Raw genomic sequence first — 20,476 nt, 5'->3', positions numbered from 1 at the left:
CAGTAACCGCCTGAGATCGGGTTGCTGAGTCTCCAGGTGGGTATCCAAGCGCCAGGCCACATATGCCCCACTGAGGCCAGGGAGGGGCACCAGACAAAGAGCTGGGAGGTGTCCACGTCCTGTGCAGGGTGAGGCTATGGCCCACAGTCAGGTGGCTGGGAGCACGAGGCAGCAAATGCGCTGGGCAGATCTACGGGCCCCAGATCTAGGTGAGGATCCACAGACTCAGGCAGGGTAAGTCAGCCACTTGCTGGGCCCAACCGATGAGACCTGACCTCATGCACCTCAGTGATCTCATCTATGAAACAGACTGGCCAAACCAGCTCCCAAGCTCCGAACTACTGCCACCTCTAAGTGGTTTAATCTGGTCTTGTCCTAACCACCACCTGCCACATGCAAGGGCTGAGGGGCTGGCCCTGCTTTTCTAATACCCAGCCATGACATTGGTGTCTGGGTGAGCCCCAATTGAGGCACTCCATGGAAGGCAGCCAGGTTTCAGAGTGCCACCATCACAGGGGCCTGCCAGGGTCCCAGGTGGAAGAGCAGGGCCAAGTGGTACCCAGGCAGGGGCTGAAGGGGGTGGACGTTGCTAGTGGTGAGGACCAGGGCCCCACCCCTGCAGCACCTCATTTGATCAGGATGGCACAGGCATGGGCCTCATCTTCTGCCAGGTTCCTCAGGTTCCTCTCCGACTCCTCAGAGGAGCTGCAAGATGGGGATGGTGCTCAGGGGTTGGGGCAGGGGAGCCCCTGGCAGCCCTGGGGAGGAGGCCTAGGGGACAGGGCAGCCCCTCCTGTGGACCTGCCCACCAGCCTCACCCCAGAAAATCCTTCACATCTTCCACTGTGACGTCCCCTGTCGTGTCCAGCGTGGTGTCAGCACTGGTGGCTGAGTCGATGGACATGGGTGAGAGTGCAGCCTCGGGTGGCTCTGGGGTGTCTGCAGGGAGCAAGTGATCAGCCCTTACCAGGACCCTTAGCACCCTCTGCACCTGGGGGCCTGGGGACACAGACCCAAACCCAAAGGCAGCCCATGGTGAGGAATGGCACCAATGAGCACACAACCACCCATCTCCTACAGAAGCCTGCCCGATCCCTGAGCTATGTGAGTCCTGACTCCCTCCCCCAGGGCACTGTGGGGCCAGGGTCTGGACCCTTTTCATGCCCCCCTCACCAGGTCCCTTGCTGTGGGCTGGATCAGGGCTTCCATCAAGGCTCTGTGAGGCCAGGAGGATGCTTGGGGTCCCGTTAGCCTGGCTCAGCTTGGGTGACTCTCGGAGCCTGTAACTGCAGAGATAGGGCCATGATGGGGACCATAGGTGGATGACTCGAGGCTGGCACCCTAGATCCTTGCCCTCCCGCTCCCACGCCCAGGGAAGGAAATCTCAGGGGTGGGATGAGACCTGGCCCTGGTCACAGGTCCCCCAGGCTAGAGGCTGCCCCTCCACCCACCTGGCCTGGGTGGCATCGCGGGGCCAGTTAATGTCCAGAGAGCAGAGTGGCTCTGTGATGTTCCGGGCACTTAGGGAGAAGCGTTCAAATTCTGACGGGGATATCAGGTAAAAGCCTGGGTGGACAGAAGAATGAGGAGTGCAGTTAGGAGATGCCATCAACCACAGCTCCTCCGTGGCCTGGGCCAGTGCCCACCCGGAGTACCCTTCCTGCTCCCAGGCAGTACTGGTCCCGCTCAGCTCGCTCGCCTGAGGAAGGCCTCCTCGGCCTCTGCCCCGTCTCACCCTGGCCATGGCGCGTGAAGACACATGAAGCGATGCCGCTGATGTCCTCCTTCCGGATGCAGGAGTAGTGCACCTGGGGCCGCAGGCCAGGCACCGAGAAGACGTGGACGTCACCCAGGTTGGTGAGGCAGGCCAGGCAGGTCTCAGCATAGTCCTCGCAGGCCACACTGGCAAACGTGGCCAGTGCCACCTTGCGCACACGACAGCCCTCATGGGCCGTCAGCTTGAACTTGGTCTTCGCGCTCACCTTGGGCAGTGTGAACACCTGACAGCAGGTGGCCGGTGAGCACACAGCCTGGCCCTGTCCTCATCCCCAGGGCCCCTCACCCTCATAGCTGCTGACCCACCAGCTCCCACCACAAAGCCCAGCTGCACTGCCACGTGGCCTCCCCTGCCTGTACACCTGACTGCCCCACTAAACTCCAGACTTCACACTGTACTCCAGAAACCTCCCAGGCCCTCTCTCGATCTGTGACAAAATCCATCACAGAGTGCCAAGATTATGAGACTGGTATCCCCACCAAACCTAGAGTTCTTTCGAGGCAGAGCCCCTGGGGACTGGAATCAGGGGTCTGGGCAGGGTACAGGAGCCTCGTAGGGCACAGTGAGATAGGACTAGATTCCTGCCCTCCCAGGGGAACTGAGCAGGCTGACGGGGTATCAGGGTTCTTCCGTAGTTCTCTGCTGACTGGGGGTGTTTTCTGGGGTGCAAGGGAATTAGGGTCCCAACGGTGGGGGATACAGGCAGGAAGGGGTTCTAGAGGGTCCAGTGGTGTCCATGAGGTTGGGGCCTGGAGGGGAGTCCCCGCCAGACTATAATGGCTCACCTTGAACTGCTCCTCAGACGCGATGAGCACAGCGTGACCACCCTGCATGTCAGGTGCCTGCGCCAGGTCCCGTGAGGCCTCGTAGGGCTCGGGCAGTGGGCGGCCACGCCCGTCCAACACAGCAATGGCCACCACAGGCGCCCGGTGCATCAGCTGCACCTCCTTGCCCAGCACGGCCTCCACCGCTTGCTCAGGCCGCTTCTCACCACCCACTGCCGCTGCCGGCACCTCCAGCGCATAGGCGAACACGGAGCCTGAGTTGGTGCCAGCCCACATGGTGGGCCCGTGGTGGGCCCCTGCAGAAAACAAATGCAAGAAGAGGGAGCTCCCTGTGGGCCAGGCATCTCCCCTGTGGTCTCCCCACAGACTGCAGGTCCCGCCCTGCCTCTCTTGTACCCCTGCTTCCTAACTATGACACCCTGGGACTCAGGGCTGGTTCCCTCCTGTCCCATGCCTCCCTGGTGACCTCCAGTCTCAAGGCCTGAGACCCCAGCTCTATGCTGCTGACTGTAGTCAGAGCCCAGGATGCAGCCCTCCTGCAGAGGCCCGAACAGTTGTAGCGCATCTGCACAGGATGCCGATGGGCACCCAAACCAGACCGAGCCCTCCAGACCCATCCCACTGCACCCTCAGCCCCCATCTCAGTAAACGCAGCTCCATCCTAGCATCACTCAGGCCCCAAGCCCCAGAAGACCCCGACTCCTTTCTCCACTCCCGCATCCCCTTGCTAGTCCTGTCGACAGGTGCGCCTTGTCTCAGCCCTGCTTCACCCCCTTCATCTTCAGTGTGCTCCCTATGTGGCAGCCAGAGGAAGCCGCCAAGCCTGGGGACACCTAGGACGCCCATCCATCGACCCTGCTCTGCCTGTGTGAACTGAACCTCTGGGGGACAAGCTTTAGTGGAGAATCGGAGCTCAGCCCAGCAGAAGCAAGAGCAGACTCACTACCTGCTCTCTGATGACCCGATGGATCCTGAGGCAGTAAGTGTCTGCGCAACTCAAAACATGCCCAACAGGAGCCCCAGCCGGCCATGAACATGAACCTATCGGCTTTCTCAGGCCAGTGGAACAAGTAAAAAACCCCAGGCTGTCCTCCTCTGGGTCTTTGTAGTCAGAAAAAAACAAAAAGTCAAAGAACCCCCCATCTCCAGCTGCACCAGCCACATCCAGACAGTGGGAAAATCCACTGCACAAAGACTCTCGACAAATAAATGGCATCAGAAAGCTGAGCTCATAGACCAAGCAGATGACACTCAGGAATTTACATCGGTTCTACAGGGCATGATGTGAACAGTGACTGTCAGTGACATCTGTCAGGAACACGCTGAAGCGCTTGTGTCTGGGTTTTCGTTTAAAATACCCCCGCAAAAAACCAGCAAAGAGTGTGGGGGAGGTGGGCAGACTCCGCAAGGGGCACACGGCTGGCAGCAGGCATGTGAGATATGTGGGACAACTTTCCACCTCTCTATTTTTGTGTATGTTTGAAATTCTCCCATTGTACAAGTTCAAAATCAATCAGCGACTCAATCAACAAACCCAGGACCTTCCCAGGGCTCCCAGGCCACCGAGAATCAAAGCCAGGTCCTCAGCCTCTGGCCAGCAGCAGTACCTCCCTGAGCCACACTCCTCGACCCTCACCTGCTCCACTCCAGCCAAGTGGCTGGGCAGCTGCCCACATGCATGCCCACCCCGGGGCCTGGGCACTGGCTGGTGACCCTCACTGTCATCCGCCAGGCCTCAACCTCCCTTCTCCTGGCTCAGATCTGAGAGGCCCACCCAGCTCACTCAAAAATCCCTTACCATCCAGCTCCCCAAGGGACACTGGGGGTGACCCAGCAGTCCCCCTGGGGGAGCTGGATGGTAAGGGTTTTTTTCTGAGAGGGTCTCACTCTGTTGCCCAGGCTGGAGTGCAGTGGCACGATCTCGGCTCACTGCAACCTCCGCCTCCCACATTCAAGCGATTCTCCTGCCTCAGCCTCCCAAGTAGCTGGGATTACAGGTGCCCGCCACCACGCCTGGCTAATTTTTGTATTTTTAGTAGAGATGAGGTTTCACCATGTTGGCCAGGCTAGTCTCAAACTCCTGACCTCAGGTGATCCACCCGCCTCGACCTCCCAAAATGCTGGGATTACAGTCGTGAGCCACTGTGCCCAGTCACATTCAGTAAAACTTTCAAACCTCCTGGAAGGTGCAGTCCCACCACCCATCTCCCACGTGGCCAACTGAGGCCAGCCTCCCCAACCCTTGCCCCTTCTCTGCCCCTGCCTTACCATCTCGAAGGAATGTGTCGGCAAAGTATAGGCAACGCACGACGCCTGATAGGGAGTCATCGGCAGAGCGGGGCTCAATGCGGCGCTGCACGGGAGTCATCTCCACGTCATGGGGGCAGGCCTGCTCGGCCAGCTGTGCATTGGCTTCCTGCAACTGCCGGGCAGGGGATCCTGAACACCATCTCCCTAGCACCCCAGCAGCTTGCATCCTGTTTTGCGCCCTATGTTGTGTTACCATTCCTCCACCACCCAGCTCAGCTCACTCATCCCTCTGGAGGGCCCAGGGGCTGCCGAGGGAGGAGCACTGAGCTAAGCAGGCCCCAGGGGTCCCAGGCCAGGGCCAGGCCAAGGCACGGGACACAGGCACAGCTCCCGTGCAGCCCACCCCAGCTCACCTTGCTGCTGGCATTAGCAGCCCGCTTCTTGCCCGAGACACGGCTCTTGCGAATGCGCCGGAAAGACTGGCGCAGCGACTTCTTCAGAGACTTCACCCGGGAGAGCGGCCCCTCCATGGCCAGGGAGTCATTGGGGTGAAGAGTGCACCTGGGGGCAGACAGGGTCCAGCTGTGCTACAGAGCAGCCTCCTGGAGCAGCCACCACACTCCTGCTGGCCTCTGGAGGCACCCAGGTCAGGGAGTCACAGCCCCTCTGGCGCAGTCCTGTGGACCCAGCTGCTGCTGGTGCTGAGAATGTCCTTCTTGGAGCTGCCAGGTTATTTATTATGGGGCAATGGAGGTTAGTGGGGCCTTTGCCACACCAAACACAAGAGGTGGAAACAGAAGCCCAGATCCCATCTCGCTGGTGGCTCCAGCTGCCCAGCCGCCCCCACCCCACACACCTGGCCAGCACAGGGCTCTTGCGCTGGTAGTCGAAGAGGCCAAAGCCATGACTGGTGCCAAAGGCCACGAGGCTCCACTCGGTGTGGAGTGTGACAGCGGTGACAGCAGCTGGCGGCAGGCACTGCACCAGGACACGGGGCTGGAAGCCAGCAGGCCAGGGCAGCGGCCCCGTGCGTGGGCTCAGCCGCTCGTGGCCCTTCCATGTGAAGCCCTCGCGGTCCTGGAGGAGGTCTATGATGGCCACGCTGACCGCCTGCTCCACCGGCACATCACTGAGCTCCAGTACCAGCACCTGAGCCCACAGCCAGGCAGGGTGAGCATCAGCACAGGGGAGGGGCCGCCCTGGGCCCCACTCAGCCTGTAGCCTCCGAAGCAGCCCCAGCCACCACCAAGGTGGTTCTAGGACTGTCTTCAGTTCATCAGCTACATAAGCACTCACTGAATGCCTACTGTATACCAAGGCCCTCGCTGAGCACAAGGAACACAGTGATGACCAAGACACACTAGTCCCTGCCCTCTAAGGGCAAATGTTCACCCTTACCCTGAGCCTTTATCTCCCATTTAGCAATAAGTATGAGCGCCGGAGCACAGCACTGACATGAGTTCCCGCCCCTCCTCAACACTGTGGTTCCCCCAGCAACAGGTGCACTTCCCATCTGTCCTCACCCCAGCCAGCCCCACCCAGAGCCCTATTCCCACCTTGGCTTTTGCCTGTGCCAGTCCATCTCCCTCTCCACCAGACCCTCCAGTTCAGACCCATCTCTTCCAGAAAGCCCTCCCTGACATCTCCAACCCAGGGGACACCCAGCCCTACCTGGCCTGCAGTGCCAGCCACCACCATCTGGGCTGTATACTTGCAGAGAGCAACCTTCTGCACGCCAAGCCGGGGATCGTCACTGTAGGGATCGAAGCAGCCCACCTAAAGGGATGGGAAGGAGTAATGAGTCCAGGCAGAGTTGGGACCAGCTCATCAGGGCCAGGGGAGGGGCCCACCTTGCGGAAGGGTGGCCAGTCGTCCTCGGCAGCCTGGGCCAGGCTGTCAGCGTGCTCACAGTCCGTCTGGAAGAGGCCAGCTGTGCTCAGCTTATAGAGCGGCCGCAGCGCCACACCCGAGGCATCCCAGAACCTCACAGTGCCATCCTCATGGCTGCAGGGAAGGCAGATGTCAGGGCTACCCCTGGGTTCCTGTGAGGCCTGCACACCCCTCCATTCACTCATCTGATGACCACTCACTAAGCACCTACTGCACGTGCCAAACACTGACCAGAATCTTATTGTTACAAAAAACAACAGGCACCTACTGTATACAGCACAGGCGCACCGTGCACCTGCTATATGCCAGGCCACATGCACCACATGCACCTGGGCCCTTTAAACCACAGGGTGGAAATGACCACCCTGATTAACAGGATATGGCCAAGGGGGACATGTAGAGAACAGAGGACTACGGGGGTTCTGCCTGCACTGCAGCAGCCATCAAAGGTGATCAAGAGCAAGGCAGTCACAGAACAGAGCGTGGGGCATCCCGGGGGAGGAGCTGCCTGGGGCCCGAGGCAATCACATAGGTGGAGGAGCAGGAAGACTGCAGAGGCCGGGAGGAAGCAGGGAGGGGGCAGGGGAAGTAGACAAATCTATGGCGCAGCCTTGGGACACAGCTGCAGAGCCCAAGCAGGGCCCCGGGCAGTGGTGAAAGCCCAGAGGTAGGGCGTGAGAGGTGTGTGACTGTGGGGCGGGTGTGAGAGGTGTGTGACTGGGGCGGGTGTGAGAGGTGTGTGACTGTGGGGCGGGTGTGAGAGGTATGTGACTATGGGGTGGGTGAAAGGTGTGTGTGGGGCGGGTGTGAGAGGTGTGTGACGGGCGGGCGTGAGAGGTGTGTGACTGTGGGGCGGGTGTGAGAGGTGTGTGACTGTGGGGCGGGTGTGAGAGGTATGTGACTGGGGTGGGTGAAAGTTGTGTGTGGGGCGGGCGTGAGAGGTGTGTGACTGTGGGGCGGGCGTGAGAGGTGTGTGACTGTGGGGCGGGCGTGAGAGGTGTGTGACTGTGGGGCGGGTGTGAGAGGTGTGTGACTGTGGGGCGGGTGTGAGAGGTATGTGACTGTGGGGTGGGTGAAAGGTGTGTGTGGGGCGGGCGTGAGAGGTGTGTGACTGTGGGGCAGGTGTGTGAGGTGTGTGACTGTGGGGCGGGTGTGAGAGGTATGTGACTGTGGGGTGGGTGAAAGGTGTGTGTGGGGCGGGCATGAGAGGTGTGTGACTGGGGCGGGTGTGAGAGGTGTGTGACTGTGGGGCAGGTGTGTGAGGTGTGTGACTGTGGGGCGGGTGTGAGGTGTGTGTGACTGTGGGGCGGGTGAGAGAGGTGTGTGACTGTGGGGTGGGTGTGAGAGGTGTGTGACTGTGGGGCGGGTGTGAGAGGTATGTGACTGTGGGGTGGGTGAAAGGTGTGTGTGGGGCGGGCGTGAGAGGTGTGTGACTGGGGCGGGCGTGAGGTGTGTGTGACTGTGGGGCGGGTGAGAGAGGTGTGTGACTGTGGGGTGGGTGTGAGAGGTGTGTGACTGTGGGGCGGGTGTGAGAGGTATGTGACTGTGGGGTGGGTGAAAGGTGTGTGTGGGGCGGGCGTGAGAGGTGTGTGACTGTGGGGTGGGCGTGAGGTGTGTGACGGGTGGGCGTGAGAGGTGTGTGACTGTGGGGTGGTTGTGAGAGGTATGTGACTGTGGGGTGGGTGTGAGAGGTATGTGACTGTGGGGTGGTTGTGAGAGGTGTGTGACTGTGGGGTGGGTGTGAGAGGTGTGTGACTGTGGGGTGGTTGTGAGAGGTGTGTGACTGTGGGGTGGTTGTGAGAGGTGTGTGACTGTGGGGTGGGTGTGAGAGGTGTGTGACTGTGGGGTGGTTGTGAGAGGTATGTGACTGTGGGGTGGGTGTGAGAGGTGTGTGACTGTGGGGTGGGTGTGAGAGGTGTGTGACTGTGGGGTGGGTGTGAGAGGTATGTGACTGTGGGGTGGTTGTGAGAGGTGTGTGACTGAGGTGGGTGTGTGAGGTATGTGACTGTGGGGTGGTTGTGAGAGGTGTGTGACTGTGGGGTGGGTGTGAGAGGTATGTGACTGTGGGGTGGTTGTGAGAGGTGTGTGACTGTGGGGTGGGTGTGAGAGGTGTGTGACTGTGGGGTGGGTGTGAGAGGTGTGTGACTGTGGGGTGGGTGTGAGAGGTATGTGACTGTGGGGTGGTTGTGAGAGGTGTGTGACTGTGGGGTGGGTGTGAGAGGTGTGTGACTGTGGGGTGGGTGTGAGAGGTGTGTGACTGTGGGGTGGGTGTGAGAGGTGTGTGACTGTGGGGTGGGTGTGAGAGGTGTGTGACTGTGGGGTGGTTGTGAGAGGTGTGTGACTGTGGGGTGGTTGTGAGAGGTGTGTGACTGTGGGGTGGGTGTGAGAGGTGTGTGACTGTGGGGTGGGTGTGAGAGGTGTGTGACTGTGGGGTGGGTGTGAGAGGTGTGTGACTGTGGGGTGGGTGTGAGAGGTGTGTGACTGTGGGGTGGGTGTGAGAGGTGTGTGACTGTGGGGTGGGTGTGAGAGGTATGTGACTGTGGGGTGGGTGTGAGAGGTGTGTGACTGTGGGGTGGTTGTGAGAGGTGTGTGACTGTGGGGTGGGTGTGAGAGGTGTGTGACTGTGGGGTGGGTGTGAGAGGTATGTGACTGTGGGGTGGGTGTGAGAGGTGTGTGACTGTGGGGTGGTTGTGAGAGGTGTGTGACTGTGGGGTGGGTGTGAGAGGTGTGTGACTGTGGGGTGGGTGTGAGAGGTATGTGACTGTGGGGTGGTTGTGAGAGGTGTGTGACTGTGGGGTGGGTGTGAGAGGTGTGTGACTGTGGGGTGGGTGTGAGAGGTATGTGACTGTGGGGTGGGTGTGAGAGGTGTGTGACTGTGGGGTGGTTGTGAGAGGTATGTGACTGTGGGGTGGGTGTGAGAGGTGTGTGACTGTGGGGTGGTTGTGAGAGGTGTGTGACTGAGGTGGGTGTGTGAGGTATGTGACTGTGGGGTGGTTGTGAGAGGTGTGTGACTGTGGGGTGGTTGTGAGAGGTGTGTGACTGTGGGGTTGTTAAGACTCACTCCGGCAGCCCTGAAAGCCACAGCAAGCTCTTCAGCAGGGAAGGGCACACTGGAGTCAGAGGCCTGAGGGTCCCAGCACAGGCGGGAGTGGGGGCAGGGCAGGAAGTTAAGGCCTGAGTCACCCGGCACGTCAGCGCCCGCCAGGCCCAGGCTGGGCTCTCTGGCACCTTCCCTGGGCAGTTCAGCGTGGGCCAGCCCAGATTTTCCAGTCCCAGGGCAGGCAGGCTGGGCGGGTGGAGCCCTGGGGTTTGGTAGAGCTCAGTTCCAGGCCAAAAGGCAGATCAGGGCAGCACCTTGAACCAAGGTCCAGAGAGGTTTCATTCCAATCCACCTTGGGTGAGGAGGAACAACCTGGTCCCACCAGGGGCCAGGCCTGAGTCTCCTGGCACCTCTGCACCCACCAGGCCCAGGATGGGTTCTCCCCCAACAGCAAGGAGCCCACTCACCCACATAAGCACGCACACCTACCCGGTCAGCAGCAACCCTCGCTGCGATGGCTCCTGGGCCAGGTTTCGGCCCCCAGTGATGGGCCAGCTCTGGGGGGGGGTGGCAGAGATGTGTGCACAAGGTTAGGACAAACATCTTCTCCCTTTCACCCCGAGCATGGCACATTCTGACCTCCAGGCTTAGAAGTGAAACACTCTCCCCCTCCCTCAAGACCCCACCCTGTAAGACCCCCCCGATCCCCGCACACACCAAGGCACTGGAGACAGGCTGGGGGCTCTGCTGCTCGCCAGCGCTCACAATGCGGGCCCACAGCTTGGCGGGCACATTGGCCACGTGGGCCGAGCAAGTGATTGCAGATGAGTGCAGCGGGGCCAGGTATGGGGCAGGCACAGCTGGCCAGCCAGGAGTCTGCAGGTCCAGCACCACCAGCTCCTCTTCCAGCAGCACAGCCAGGGCCTGGGGGTCATCAAATTCTGTTGGATGGAGCGGGTATGGGGTGAGCACAGTCATAGGTGGCAGAGGGCGCCAGGTGGGGCTGGGAAAGGGTAGGGTACAGCAGGGCACACACCATCCCCAGGCCGCGTGCTGTGCACTGTGAAGAAGTCGATGATGCGGGAGGTGAAGTCCAGCGTCACCAATGTCTCGGCTCGAAGCACACTTACACAGTGGCGGTCACCATAGCTGGCACGGGGCATGCCACCGCTGAAGATGATAAAGTGGCCCCTGTGTGCAGAGAGTTGTGTGAGCCATGAACCACTTGGGTCCCGAGCACATACTGCACAACCCAGGAAGAGCCCACCCTTCCAGCCCCCTAGCCAGACCCGGCTCACGTCGGACACCCGCTCCCCTGACCTACCCAGACTCACAGGTCCGCCACAGAATCTTGTTAATGGCCTTGCAGGGAAAGGGGCCTGAGGGGTGGGACAGCGTCAGACCAGACTCGCTGGTGGTTCTTAGCAATTCTGCCATTCCTGCTCTGCCCTCCACTGCTCTCTACCTTGCAGCTGCCTCCTGCCTCCCCAGGAAGTCGGCGGGAGGCACACTGCCACCAGACCACCCCCTCGGGGGAGTCACTCCTCAGCCAGTTTGGCTTGGCTCAGTGGTGCCCCCTCCCATCACCACCCTCTGGCTAAGGCCTCCCCAGCACTCACCGTAAGGTGTGGTGGCTACCGTGGGCTGCAGCGTTGGGGAGCTGCCGGCATCCACAGACCAGACAGCGTAGCTGCCATCACTGTGTGAGCTGACCACAGTGCTGCTATCACGCCCCCAGCATAGGCTCTCCAGCTGCTGTGGGCAGGCAGGGGCAGGCAGGCAGGCATGAGCCATGGTAGGCACGCACTAGGGGCCCAGGCTGAGGGGACACAGGCCTCACCCACATACCTGGTTCCCCAGGAAGACGTGGTCCACACACTGCGAGGCCTGGTTCCAGATGACCAGCAGGCCCCGGCTGTAGCCAATGAGAATCTTCGTGGGGTCCTGCAGGTGTCCCTGGAGTGACTCCACGGGGCCCAGCGCCTTCCCACAGCGGTAGTCATCTGGCACGCTGCGGAGGAAGGCAGGTGAGCCAGTAGAACCTCCTGGGCACACAGTGTGTGCTGGGAAGCCCACCAGCCTCTCACCTGCGCAGAACCTCGCCTGGGGCAAGCGTCTGCCCCTCGAGCAGGGTCAGGGTGGTAACATCCAGGAAGAAGACACTGCTGCCCTCAGTGCCCAGGGCTGCTATGTCGCCGGCAGCCACCAGCAGGACCACTGTGACTCGGATAAGGCTGAGCTGAGCGCTGCAGGGAACAAGGGAAAGGGAGTGAGGGTGCAAGCCCATCCAACTGGTGAGGTGGGGTGTGAGGAGCTGGGCCACTGCTGATAACTCATCACTGGCCCCACAGCGCTCACTAGGGCCTACTTACAGAGCCACCCCAGGAAGACATGCGTCATAATCAGCCCGCTCAATTATTCATAAGGATGTCAGCAGGGAGACAGATAAAAATAGGTTCCCCAGGTCTTGCAGACTGGGCTCCCAGCTCCTCCCACCCACCAGGAGAGGACAGCAGGAACCACGGCATTGCCCAAGCCAGGACCAGGGCTCTCCCCGCTGAGCCCCTCCTAGGAATCCCACTGCTAGCCCTCAGACATCTCCTGACTTCACAGGAGGGCCCCAGATACCCTCATCTGCAGAAGCTGGGAGGCATCAGGAATCCATCCCTGGGTTAGGACTCCCCTTTTCCAGCTATTTCAGGCAGGGCTGGGGGGAGAGACTCCCCATACTCTCACCCAGCTGGCGCATGCTGCCAGCACCTTACCAAGCACAGCCCGTGGGACCCTCCTTGCCCTCAACCCTGCCCTTTCACCTGTGCACAGAAAGGCCTGTCTCCCACCCACAACTGAAGGGGCCGGGGAACCCTCGCTATTACTAACTGGCTTAGGCCCTGCCGCAAACCCCTAGACACCCCCATCATTGCAGTAAGTGTAGTGCCAGGCCTCAGGTCCTAGGAGTTTGGCATATAATGCATGTACCTCCTGCTGCTCACAATGCTAATTACCTGCTCATGTTGGACTCAACCCAAACCTCCCATTTAACCTGAAAAGTTCACAGAGTGTACCTCAGTAAAGCAGGGTCCAAGAGTTGCAGCCTGGGACCTAGGCCCAGCTCAAGGCATCCTGCTCTGAACCACAGCCCCCACTGGCAGCTGCCTGTCTCCATGCTGCCTTTGCACAGCAGGTTCCCACAGACTCCCCCAGATCCTCCCTGCCCAGTGGCTGGCCCCAGCCAAGTTCTCTAGTACCTGGCACCATCAAAGCCGGGCCGGCTGGGCAGCTGGAAGCTGAGTGCCTCTTCCAGGTGGGCACAGCCATTATGGTGGACAATCTCCCAGAGATGCAGGCTGCTGTCATCAAGCAGGGTCAGGAGGCGGCCCTGGTGTGTGAGCAGAGATGAAAACTAGGCTGGCCTAGGGGGGTGAGTAGATATGGGGACCACAGGGAGCTGGCCAGTGGGAAGCAGAGGCTCACCTGGCCGGGCAAGAAGTGCATCTGTGTGACGGTGGCTGCATCCCGGTGCAGGCCTGTGAACTCCACGCCAGGTGCACCATAGCTGAGGATGGCAGGTCAAGGTGGAAACAGGCATGGACCAGCAAACCACGGCGAGTGAGATACCCAAGGCTCCTCCTTAACCCGGAGTATTCCAGTGGACCCCGGCATGGGCCTGCCCATCCAGGAGGCCTCCCTGAAGAACGGAGGCCCCCTCCCTAAAGCTCCCACCCTGCACCCCTACAGTATCCCCAAGATCAGCGTGCAGGCTCCACTCACTCCTGCAAGTCGGGTGCTGCTATAGGAGGACCTTCAGTTCCTGTAAACTGGGCCAGTGACGCCCACCTTACAGGGCTGTTGCAGATCCAGTGAGAATAAACACACCCAGCAGGCTCGGCCTCAGCCTGGTGAGAGGCTGGGGCTCCGCTCCACTTCAGCCCCACGTTTCTATGGGCTCTGGGAGCTGCGCCTTGCCAGATGGGATCAGGCAGGCCAGAGGTGCAAGGCCCGGACAAGAAAGCCAGGGAGCAAGAGAGTCCAGACTGCCTTTTCCCATAGCTTCAGGCCAAACTTCAGCCATGGGTAAGAAAACCCACCCCCGCCGGGCGCGGTGGCTCACTCCTGTAATCCCAGCACTCTGGGAGGCCGAGGCGGGTGGATCACAAGGTCAGGAGTTGAGGACCAGCCTGGCCAAGATGGTGAAACCTCGTCTCTATTAAAAATGCAAAAAATAGCCGGGCATGCTGGCAGGCGCCTGTAATCCCAGCTATTTGGGAGGCTGCGGCAGAGAATTGCTTGACTCCAAGAGGCAAAGGCTGCAGTGAGCCGAAATTGTGCCACTGCACTCCAGCCTGGGCGACAAAGAGTGAGACTCTGTCTCAAAAACACAACAACCAAAAAGAAAACCCACCTCCCTCCAAGGCAGGCAGCCAACAACTGCCACCTTGAGGGAGGAGAGGCCCCAGCCTGCCCATTTAACAGATGAGCACACAGAGACTCGGAGGGCGTGGGTGACCTGCTTGAAGTGCCCAGTGTCAGTGCCTCAGTCCCGGCAACTCCAGGGCTGATGGTGGACAGCAGGGCCTGAAAGGGCCCCAGGACAGAGGGTGCAGGGAGGAGTCAGCAACGTTGCCCTGGTGACAACACAGGAGCCGTTGCCTGGAGCTTGAGCTGGGATTCCCTACAGGAGCCTGGCGAGAAACTCTGAAGAAGGGACAAAAGAGGGGACAGGAGCAGCTGGGCGGGAACCAGGGTCGTCAAGGAGATGGGGCCGGTCTGGCAGGGGGAGGGGCAGCTTCTAGTGACCAGGGCTGGCCCTCTCCAGCCTCAGTTTCCCAACCCGAGGGGCTCCAGGCAGTGGTGGTCAGGGGAAGAAGGGAAGAGGACCCCGGGCTCCAGCCTCCTTTCTGAGGCTCAGTCTCCTCATCTGCACTTCAGGTTCTTTTTGAGCCTGAGGACAAGAGCACAGGAGACCCCAACACAGGAGGGACACCTGAAGGCTGCAGGGATACATGTGCGGATGGCAGCGCAGCACCCACAGGAGTGGGAGCAGCAGGCCAGGCAGTGGGGCATGTCGGGCCCAGAGTACTGCCCTACTCACCCACAGGTGGTGCTGGGGCCATGGGAGAGAAGGGGACATCTCAGCCCATCCGCACTCCCCAGAGTAGGCAAAGAGCTCACAAACCACAGGCTCAGACTCCCACCCCTGGGGTGAGAAGACCCCCATCCCACACCCTCCCCTTTCCCGGCATTGACACATTTTCTGGGAACTGATGTCCGAAACCAGGATACTGAAACTCAGAGGGCCACACAGGAGGGGTAGGGGTCAGCACCCCTCACCAAGTCGCCATCAGCCAGACCCTGGCACTTCAGCTTCCCCAAGAGCAGTTGGGGTGGGATTCTCCAGGGCCGGCACAGAGACACTGAGCTGCCGGCCTGCCCCCCACCCCCACCCCGGGCCTGCAGGGAAAATGCCCGCTTTGTGTGGCTCACACAGCCCATTGTGCAGCAGCCAGGATCCAGGTGGGGGCCGTGCTGCACTCACCATGCCGAGCCTGGCACTGCCCCCAGCCCCCTTGGCTGAACACATGTGTCTTCACATTCACACGTGTGTGCATTGGCTCACCAGGGCCCCAGCCCACCTGCCATCCTCCACGGGTATCACAGCCCAGCCCCCCTGCCTGGCCTCCCCAGAGTTGCTGGGATGATGGCAGGGTCGCCTAGGTAACTGGCTGGCTGACATGTAGCAAGGGACAGCTGTGCTACTGCAAACTGACCACCCGTCTCTCAGCAAAAGGACCCCATCATCTCTGCACAGTCGTCTCAGGTACAGAAGCCACGCCAACCTCCACCAAGATCCCAGCACTTACTGTAGCGCCCACAGAAGACCCCACTACTGCCCGGCAGAGCACCTCTGTTCTACTCTCGAGCTGGACGCTGCCAAGACCGGGACCCCAGAACACAGGAACTACAGGCAGGTGGTCCTGAACAGACCTAACACCTAGCCTGCAAAGGATACATCTTGACAGCCCCAGACCTGGTGCCAATGGCCATGATGCGAAGTTCAGGGTCGAAGGCCAGGGCGCTGGGCTGATTGGGAAAGCCATGCTCCACCGTCTGTGAGGAGGGGAACGCTGCTGGGGGTAAGCACTCCCAGGCACCTCTGCCGTGGCCCACCCTGAGGCCCACCCCAAGGCAGCCTCCAGGGTCTGCAGCTGACACACTGCGGGTAGGAGGCAGGTCTACTTGCTCTGTGCCTCAGCACCCTCAACTGTGAAATGGGTTATCATGCCTCCAGTTGGTGGGGAGGTGGCTAAACCCCTGGGCTCCATCATGACTCTACCGCGCGCATGGCCCACAGAGGCCCGCCCCTCGCCACGCCCCTGTGCCCCTCAATGCACACAGGCTCATGTGGACCCCACTGCATGGAGGCTCCAGCAACAAACAGGTGAAGCAAGGCTCACAGAGATGCAGGCACTGACGAGGCCCCACTTGCTCCGTGAGGGGCTCCGTACCCCATTCTTAGAGGCACAGACTAAAGCTTGAGGAGTCCCACATGATGTCCATGACACTCCCCAAACACAGGCCTGAGTGGAGGTCAGAGGTCAAGGGACAACACCCAGGATCAGCTAGGCAGAGGCTTTTGACTCCTCCCAGACAGAGGGAGATGGAGGCCCAGAGAGGGGCAGCTTTCTGCCTGGACCCTGAAGGCATCTTCCCGCCTCCCCACCTGCCAACAGCTAGGCAGCATGACTCCCACGCCCATCAGCGGCAGAGGTGGTGTTAAGAGGGTTTGTGGCCAGGCGCGGTGGCTCAAGCCTGTAATCCCAGCACTTTGGGAGGCCGAGACGGGCGGATCACAAGGTCAGGAGATCGAGACCATCCTGGCTAACATGGTGAAACCCCGTCTCTACTAAAAATACAAAAAAAAACTAGGCGGGCGAGGTGGCGGGCGCCTGTAGTCCCAGCTACTCGGGAGGCTGAGGCAGGAGAATGGCGTGAACCCGGGAGGCGGAGCTTGCAGTGAGCTGAGACCCGGCCACTGCACTCCAGCCTGGGCGACAGAGCGAGACTCCGTCTCAAAAAAAAAAAAAAAAAAAAAGAGGGTTTGTGTGCCCAGAGTGTCGATGGAACAGCTTCCCACCTGCTCCCCTGCCCCTTTCACAGTGCAGGCCCTTCTGTACCGGTTTCCTGTCTTTGGCCTGGCTGTGCCCTCCCTGGGAAGCCTGCACAGCTGAGCTCCAGCCCCATCCTGAACACCAGTACAGGACACCCATGTGGGCCAACGGTAACTCCTTTTATTTTGTTGTTGTTATTTATTTATTTTTTACTTTTACCACTGGTAACTCCTGACCCACTGCCTCAGGAAGATGCACATTTGTAAGAAACCCCAGTTCCCAGCCTGTAACCCCAACCTCCCTCCCTGCCTGTCTCCGCCCATCCAGGTGGGGACTGAGCCCTCTGGGCAGCTGGTTCCGTCATGGCCTAGCTGTCTGGCCTTGGGCAAGTCACAGTACTCTCCAAGCCTCAGTCTTTCATAAGGGCCCTGGGGACAGTAAGGCCAACTAAGGACAGAGTTGGCCATTTGGCTGGGGCTTCTCTCTCCCACCAATAATGCCACACCCTTGCTGCACCTGACCTTGTCTAGCCAGTCCCTTGCTACAACCAGGATCCACAGACGGGACATCGCATCACAAATTCCCGCAGCCTTCCCTCTTTACAGAAGAGGAAAGGAGGTTGCATGCACTGTCCACCATCTGCTTCCCTCATACCCCACGCCCAGCCCATTTCTGAGCCCCATCAACTCAGTTTCAAAACACACAGAAGTCACCCCCCTCCCTGCTCCAGGCCCCACTGTCACTCACCTGGATTGGTGCTCACTACAGTCTGTTCCCACACAGAAGCCAGAGGGATCCTATGAAAGCCACAGCCAGATCCTCGTCCCTCCCCTGCTCAGGATCCTCCTGGGGTTCCCAGCTAAGGGAGGCTTGTGCCTCAGGGCCTTTGTACCTACTGCCCCTCTGCCTGGCATGCACTTCCTCCAGCACTTCCTGTCGCTCAGGAGTCATCTCCTCAGAGAAGCCTCCCTAAGCCACCCTGGCTGCAGCAGCCGCCCTGGCCACACCTCCCTCCCCCTCGCCCTGCTTTATTTGATCCACAGCACTGGCTAACATCCCAACTACCGTCTATTCTATTTTTTTGTTTTGGCTTTTCACTGTCTCCTGCATTAGCATATCAGCCACCTGAGTTAAGACATATTTGTCCTTTTTGATAACTACTGTTGTCCCCAGAACCTTGTAGACCTCACACACAGTGGGGCTCAGTATTAACAGAGAAGGCACACTCCACAGGCGACATGTGGGCTGGACTGGGATTTGAACCCAAGACTCGGAGTCCAAAGTCCCTGCTCACTCCTGACCTGTCTCCCACCCCCCAAACTCAGGAATCAGGGGCCTATTCCCTAGCGATCCCCTATGACCCACTTAGGTGACTAAGTCCCTTCCCCAAGACCACCCTACTTTCCACCACTGCTGCCCACACTTCATCCTCAGTGGAGGGCCCTTACTTCCCACCACCCCAAGGCTAGACAGAGTGGGCTGAGCTTCATTCCCACCTGTCTCCAGTCCCCACTGCACATCCCAATTTACTGGCTGAAGAAATGACATTTAGGCCAGGCATGGTAGCTCATGCCTGTAATCCTAGCACTTTGGGAAGCCAACATGGATGGATAGATAGCTTGAGCCCAGGAGTTCGAGACCAGCCTCGGCAACATGGTAAAACCGCACCTCTACAAAAAATACAAAAACTAGCCAGGCATGGTGACATGAGCCTGTAGTCCCAGCTACTCAGGAGGCTGAGGTGGGAGGATCACCTGAGCCAGGGAGGTTGAGGCTGCAGTGGGCTGTGACTGTGCCACTGCACTTCAGCCTGGGTGAGAGTGAGACCCCGTTTCAAAAAAAAGTGACATTTAGCCCTGAGCCTGTTGCTGCCTTTCCCTGAAGGGCCATTCTCCTCTCACCTAACTCTCATAGCCTCCCCAGCACAGAAAACAGGCACTATCTGGGGACCACGGAGCACCAGCTTCCCCTCTGGGCCCCCTCTCAGGTTCCTGGCAGGTTCTCAGCCACCCTGTGAAGGTCCTGGCAGCTCTCACCGGCAACCACTGCAGACCTAGGCAGGGAAACCCTGAGACATCCCAGTGCCTCTGCTACTCCAGGTCCAACCGTCCCAGAGCCTCCTCCAAGACAAGGGTCTCCTCAAGGCAGCCCAGGGCACCTGGCACAACACTGGCCCAGGACCACAGCAGCCCCTTGGAAAAATCCCCGCCCCTCAAGGCTAAAATCCAACCCCACTGACACAGGAACTCGAGAAAGATATTGGTGCAGCTCACTCTGACTCTGGGCAAGCCGTCACCTCTCTCAGAACCTCAATTTTCTCACCTGTATTTTGAAGATAACTCTAATTTCGAAGAGCACTGAGAGGCTCTGCGATCCGTGGGCTCTGGGGTAAGAATGAGGACAAAACCAACGCCCCCAGAGGAGTGAGCCAGGAGCAGGCTGAGGCCCTGCTCTAACATCAGTGCATAGGGAGGCGGGGGCTGAGGCGGCCCCTTTCCCTGGCCCCTAGTGTCCCACTTGGGGAAAGGAAGGAAAAGCCTCCACTTCACTCCACCTTGGTGCGGGGCAGCAGGACAGCTGGCCCATGTGGCAGAGGGAGCCAGGGCCCACAGTAAGGAGAAAAGTAGCCTCATTTCACAGCTAGGGAAACTGAGGCCCCACGATGTGAAGGGCACTGTAGTACACAGCCAGGCATGTCCCCTGGACTCGGGGCCCCGGGCAGGGCAGGGGAGAGCAGGGCAAGGCAGAGCCTGGAGCAGTGGGGGAAGGAAGGAGAGGCTCCTTGAAGGGATTTCCCAGCCGCACCCCCCACAGCTGCCTCGTCCCCACTAACTCTCTCGCCCTCCTGCGTGCCAAAGCACAAAACAAACCGGGGCCCACGGCTGTCCCAAGGGCCGAGCAGGGACGCAAAGGAGCCCCAAAGAAAAAGGATAAAGAGACAGAGAGTGAGCGACAGAGAAGAGGTCGAGAGACTCCACAGAGAGAGAGAGAGAGACACGCAGGGAGAGACAGGCAAAGACTCAGAGACGCAGAGGCAGAAAGAGAAATGAGAGGCAAAGATAGGAAGGGGCAGAGGCAGAGACACCCCCACCACACACACAGTCACAACTGGGGCGAGGGAGCCGGTCAGCGACGGAGAAAGTGGGGCAGAGACCCAAAGACAGGCAAAGAGTCTCAGAGACAGAGAGACCCAGACACACAGAGACTGGCAGACCCAGGGCCAGAGCGGCCCGCAGAGACTCGGGAGCAGACACGGAAAGTCGGCCGGAGACCCAGACCCACCCAGAGTCCGAGCCAGAGCTGGGCCCGAGGAGGGGGTGCGCGGCCCGGCCCAGCCCCCGCCCCGCGCCGCGCTGCATGCCAGCCCCCGCCCCCCGGGCCCGACGTGGCTCCGACCCCGGGTCCCCAGCCCGGGCCCCCGGCCCGCCCCCTCCCACCCGAGCCCGCGCCCGCGCCGCAGCCGCACCTTGTTGAAGGCGAAAAGCTCTTGCTTGAGCTTCTCGCGCTGCGGGTCGGCGCCCTGCCGCCGGAACCGAAACTTCATCATCTTGCGCCCGGCTGCCGGCGCCGCGCCCGCCGCCGCCGCCGCCGCCGCCGCCGCCCGCAGGATGCGCCGCGCGGCCCC

General features: G+C 60.2%; 1 protein-coding gene across 5 annotated transcripts in view; it reads right to left on the bottom strand.

Annotated features, from left to right (window-relative positions):
- The window catches only part of LLGL1 (LLGL scribble cell polarity complex component 1), a 21,235-nt gene extending 759 nt beyond the window's left edge, over positions 1–20,476 (bottom strand). Inside the window, exons 1-22 of one of the 5 annotated variants that reach the window (XM_045375271.3) lie at positions 20,318–20,476; positions 15,753–15,850; positions 13,217–13,298; positions 12,991–13,121; positions 11,830–11,988; positions 11,591–11,753; positions 11,362–11,497; positions 11,067–11,121; positions 10,779–10,933; positions 10,460–10,683; positions 10,232–10,299; positions 6,663–6,816; positions 6,484–6,588; positions 5,669–5,961; positions 5,226–5,373; positions 4,831–4,984; positions 2,563–2,858; positions 1,736–2,000; positions 1,452–1,566; positions 1,174–1,286; positions 819–939; positions 626–705 (exon numbers count right to left, since the gene is read on the bottom strand). In XM_045375271.3, the coding sequence (XP_045231206.2) occupies positions 627–705; positions 819–939; positions 1,174–1,286; positions 1,452–1,566; positions 1,736–2,000; positions 2,563–2,858; positions 4,831–4,984; positions 5,226–5,373; positions 5,669–5,961; positions 6,484–6,588; positions 6,663–6,816; positions 10,232–10,299; positions 10,460–10,683; positions 10,779–10,933; positions 11,067–11,121; positions 11,362–11,497; positions 11,591–11,753; positions 11,830–11,988; positions 12,991–13,121; positions 13,217–13,298; positions 15,753–15,850; positions 20,318–20,398 (3,195 nt within the window). In that variant the 5' untranslated portion in view covers positions 20,399–20,476 and the 3' untranslated portion in view covers position 626. The remainder of the gene's footprint in view (positions 1–625; positions 706–818; positions 940–1,173; positions 1,287–1,451; positions 1,567–1,735; positions 2,001–2,562; positions 2,859–4,830; positions 4,985–5,225; positions 5,374–5,668; positions 5,962–6,483; positions 6,589–6,662; positions 6,817–10,231; positions 10,300–10,459; positions 10,684–10,778; positions 10,934–11,066; positions 11,122–11,361; positions 11,498–11,590; positions 11,754–11,829; positions 11,989–12,990; positions 13,122–13,216; positions 13,299–15,752; positions 15,851–20,317) is intronic. The other 4 variants (XM_045375273.3, XM_045375272.3, XM_074018731.1 and 1 more) reach the window with 4 other exon arrangements.

Source organism: Macaca fascicularis, chromosome 16 (genome assembly GCF_037993035.2).
Source record: "Macaca fascicularis isolate 582-1 chromosome 16, T2T-MFA8v1.1".
Lineage (NCBI taxonomy): Eukaryota > Metazoa > Chordata > Mammalia > Primates > Cercopithecidae > Macaca > Macaca fascicularis.
Note: the sequence above shows the minus strand (reverse complement) of the source record. Positions and strands in the feature narration are given on the sequence as shown.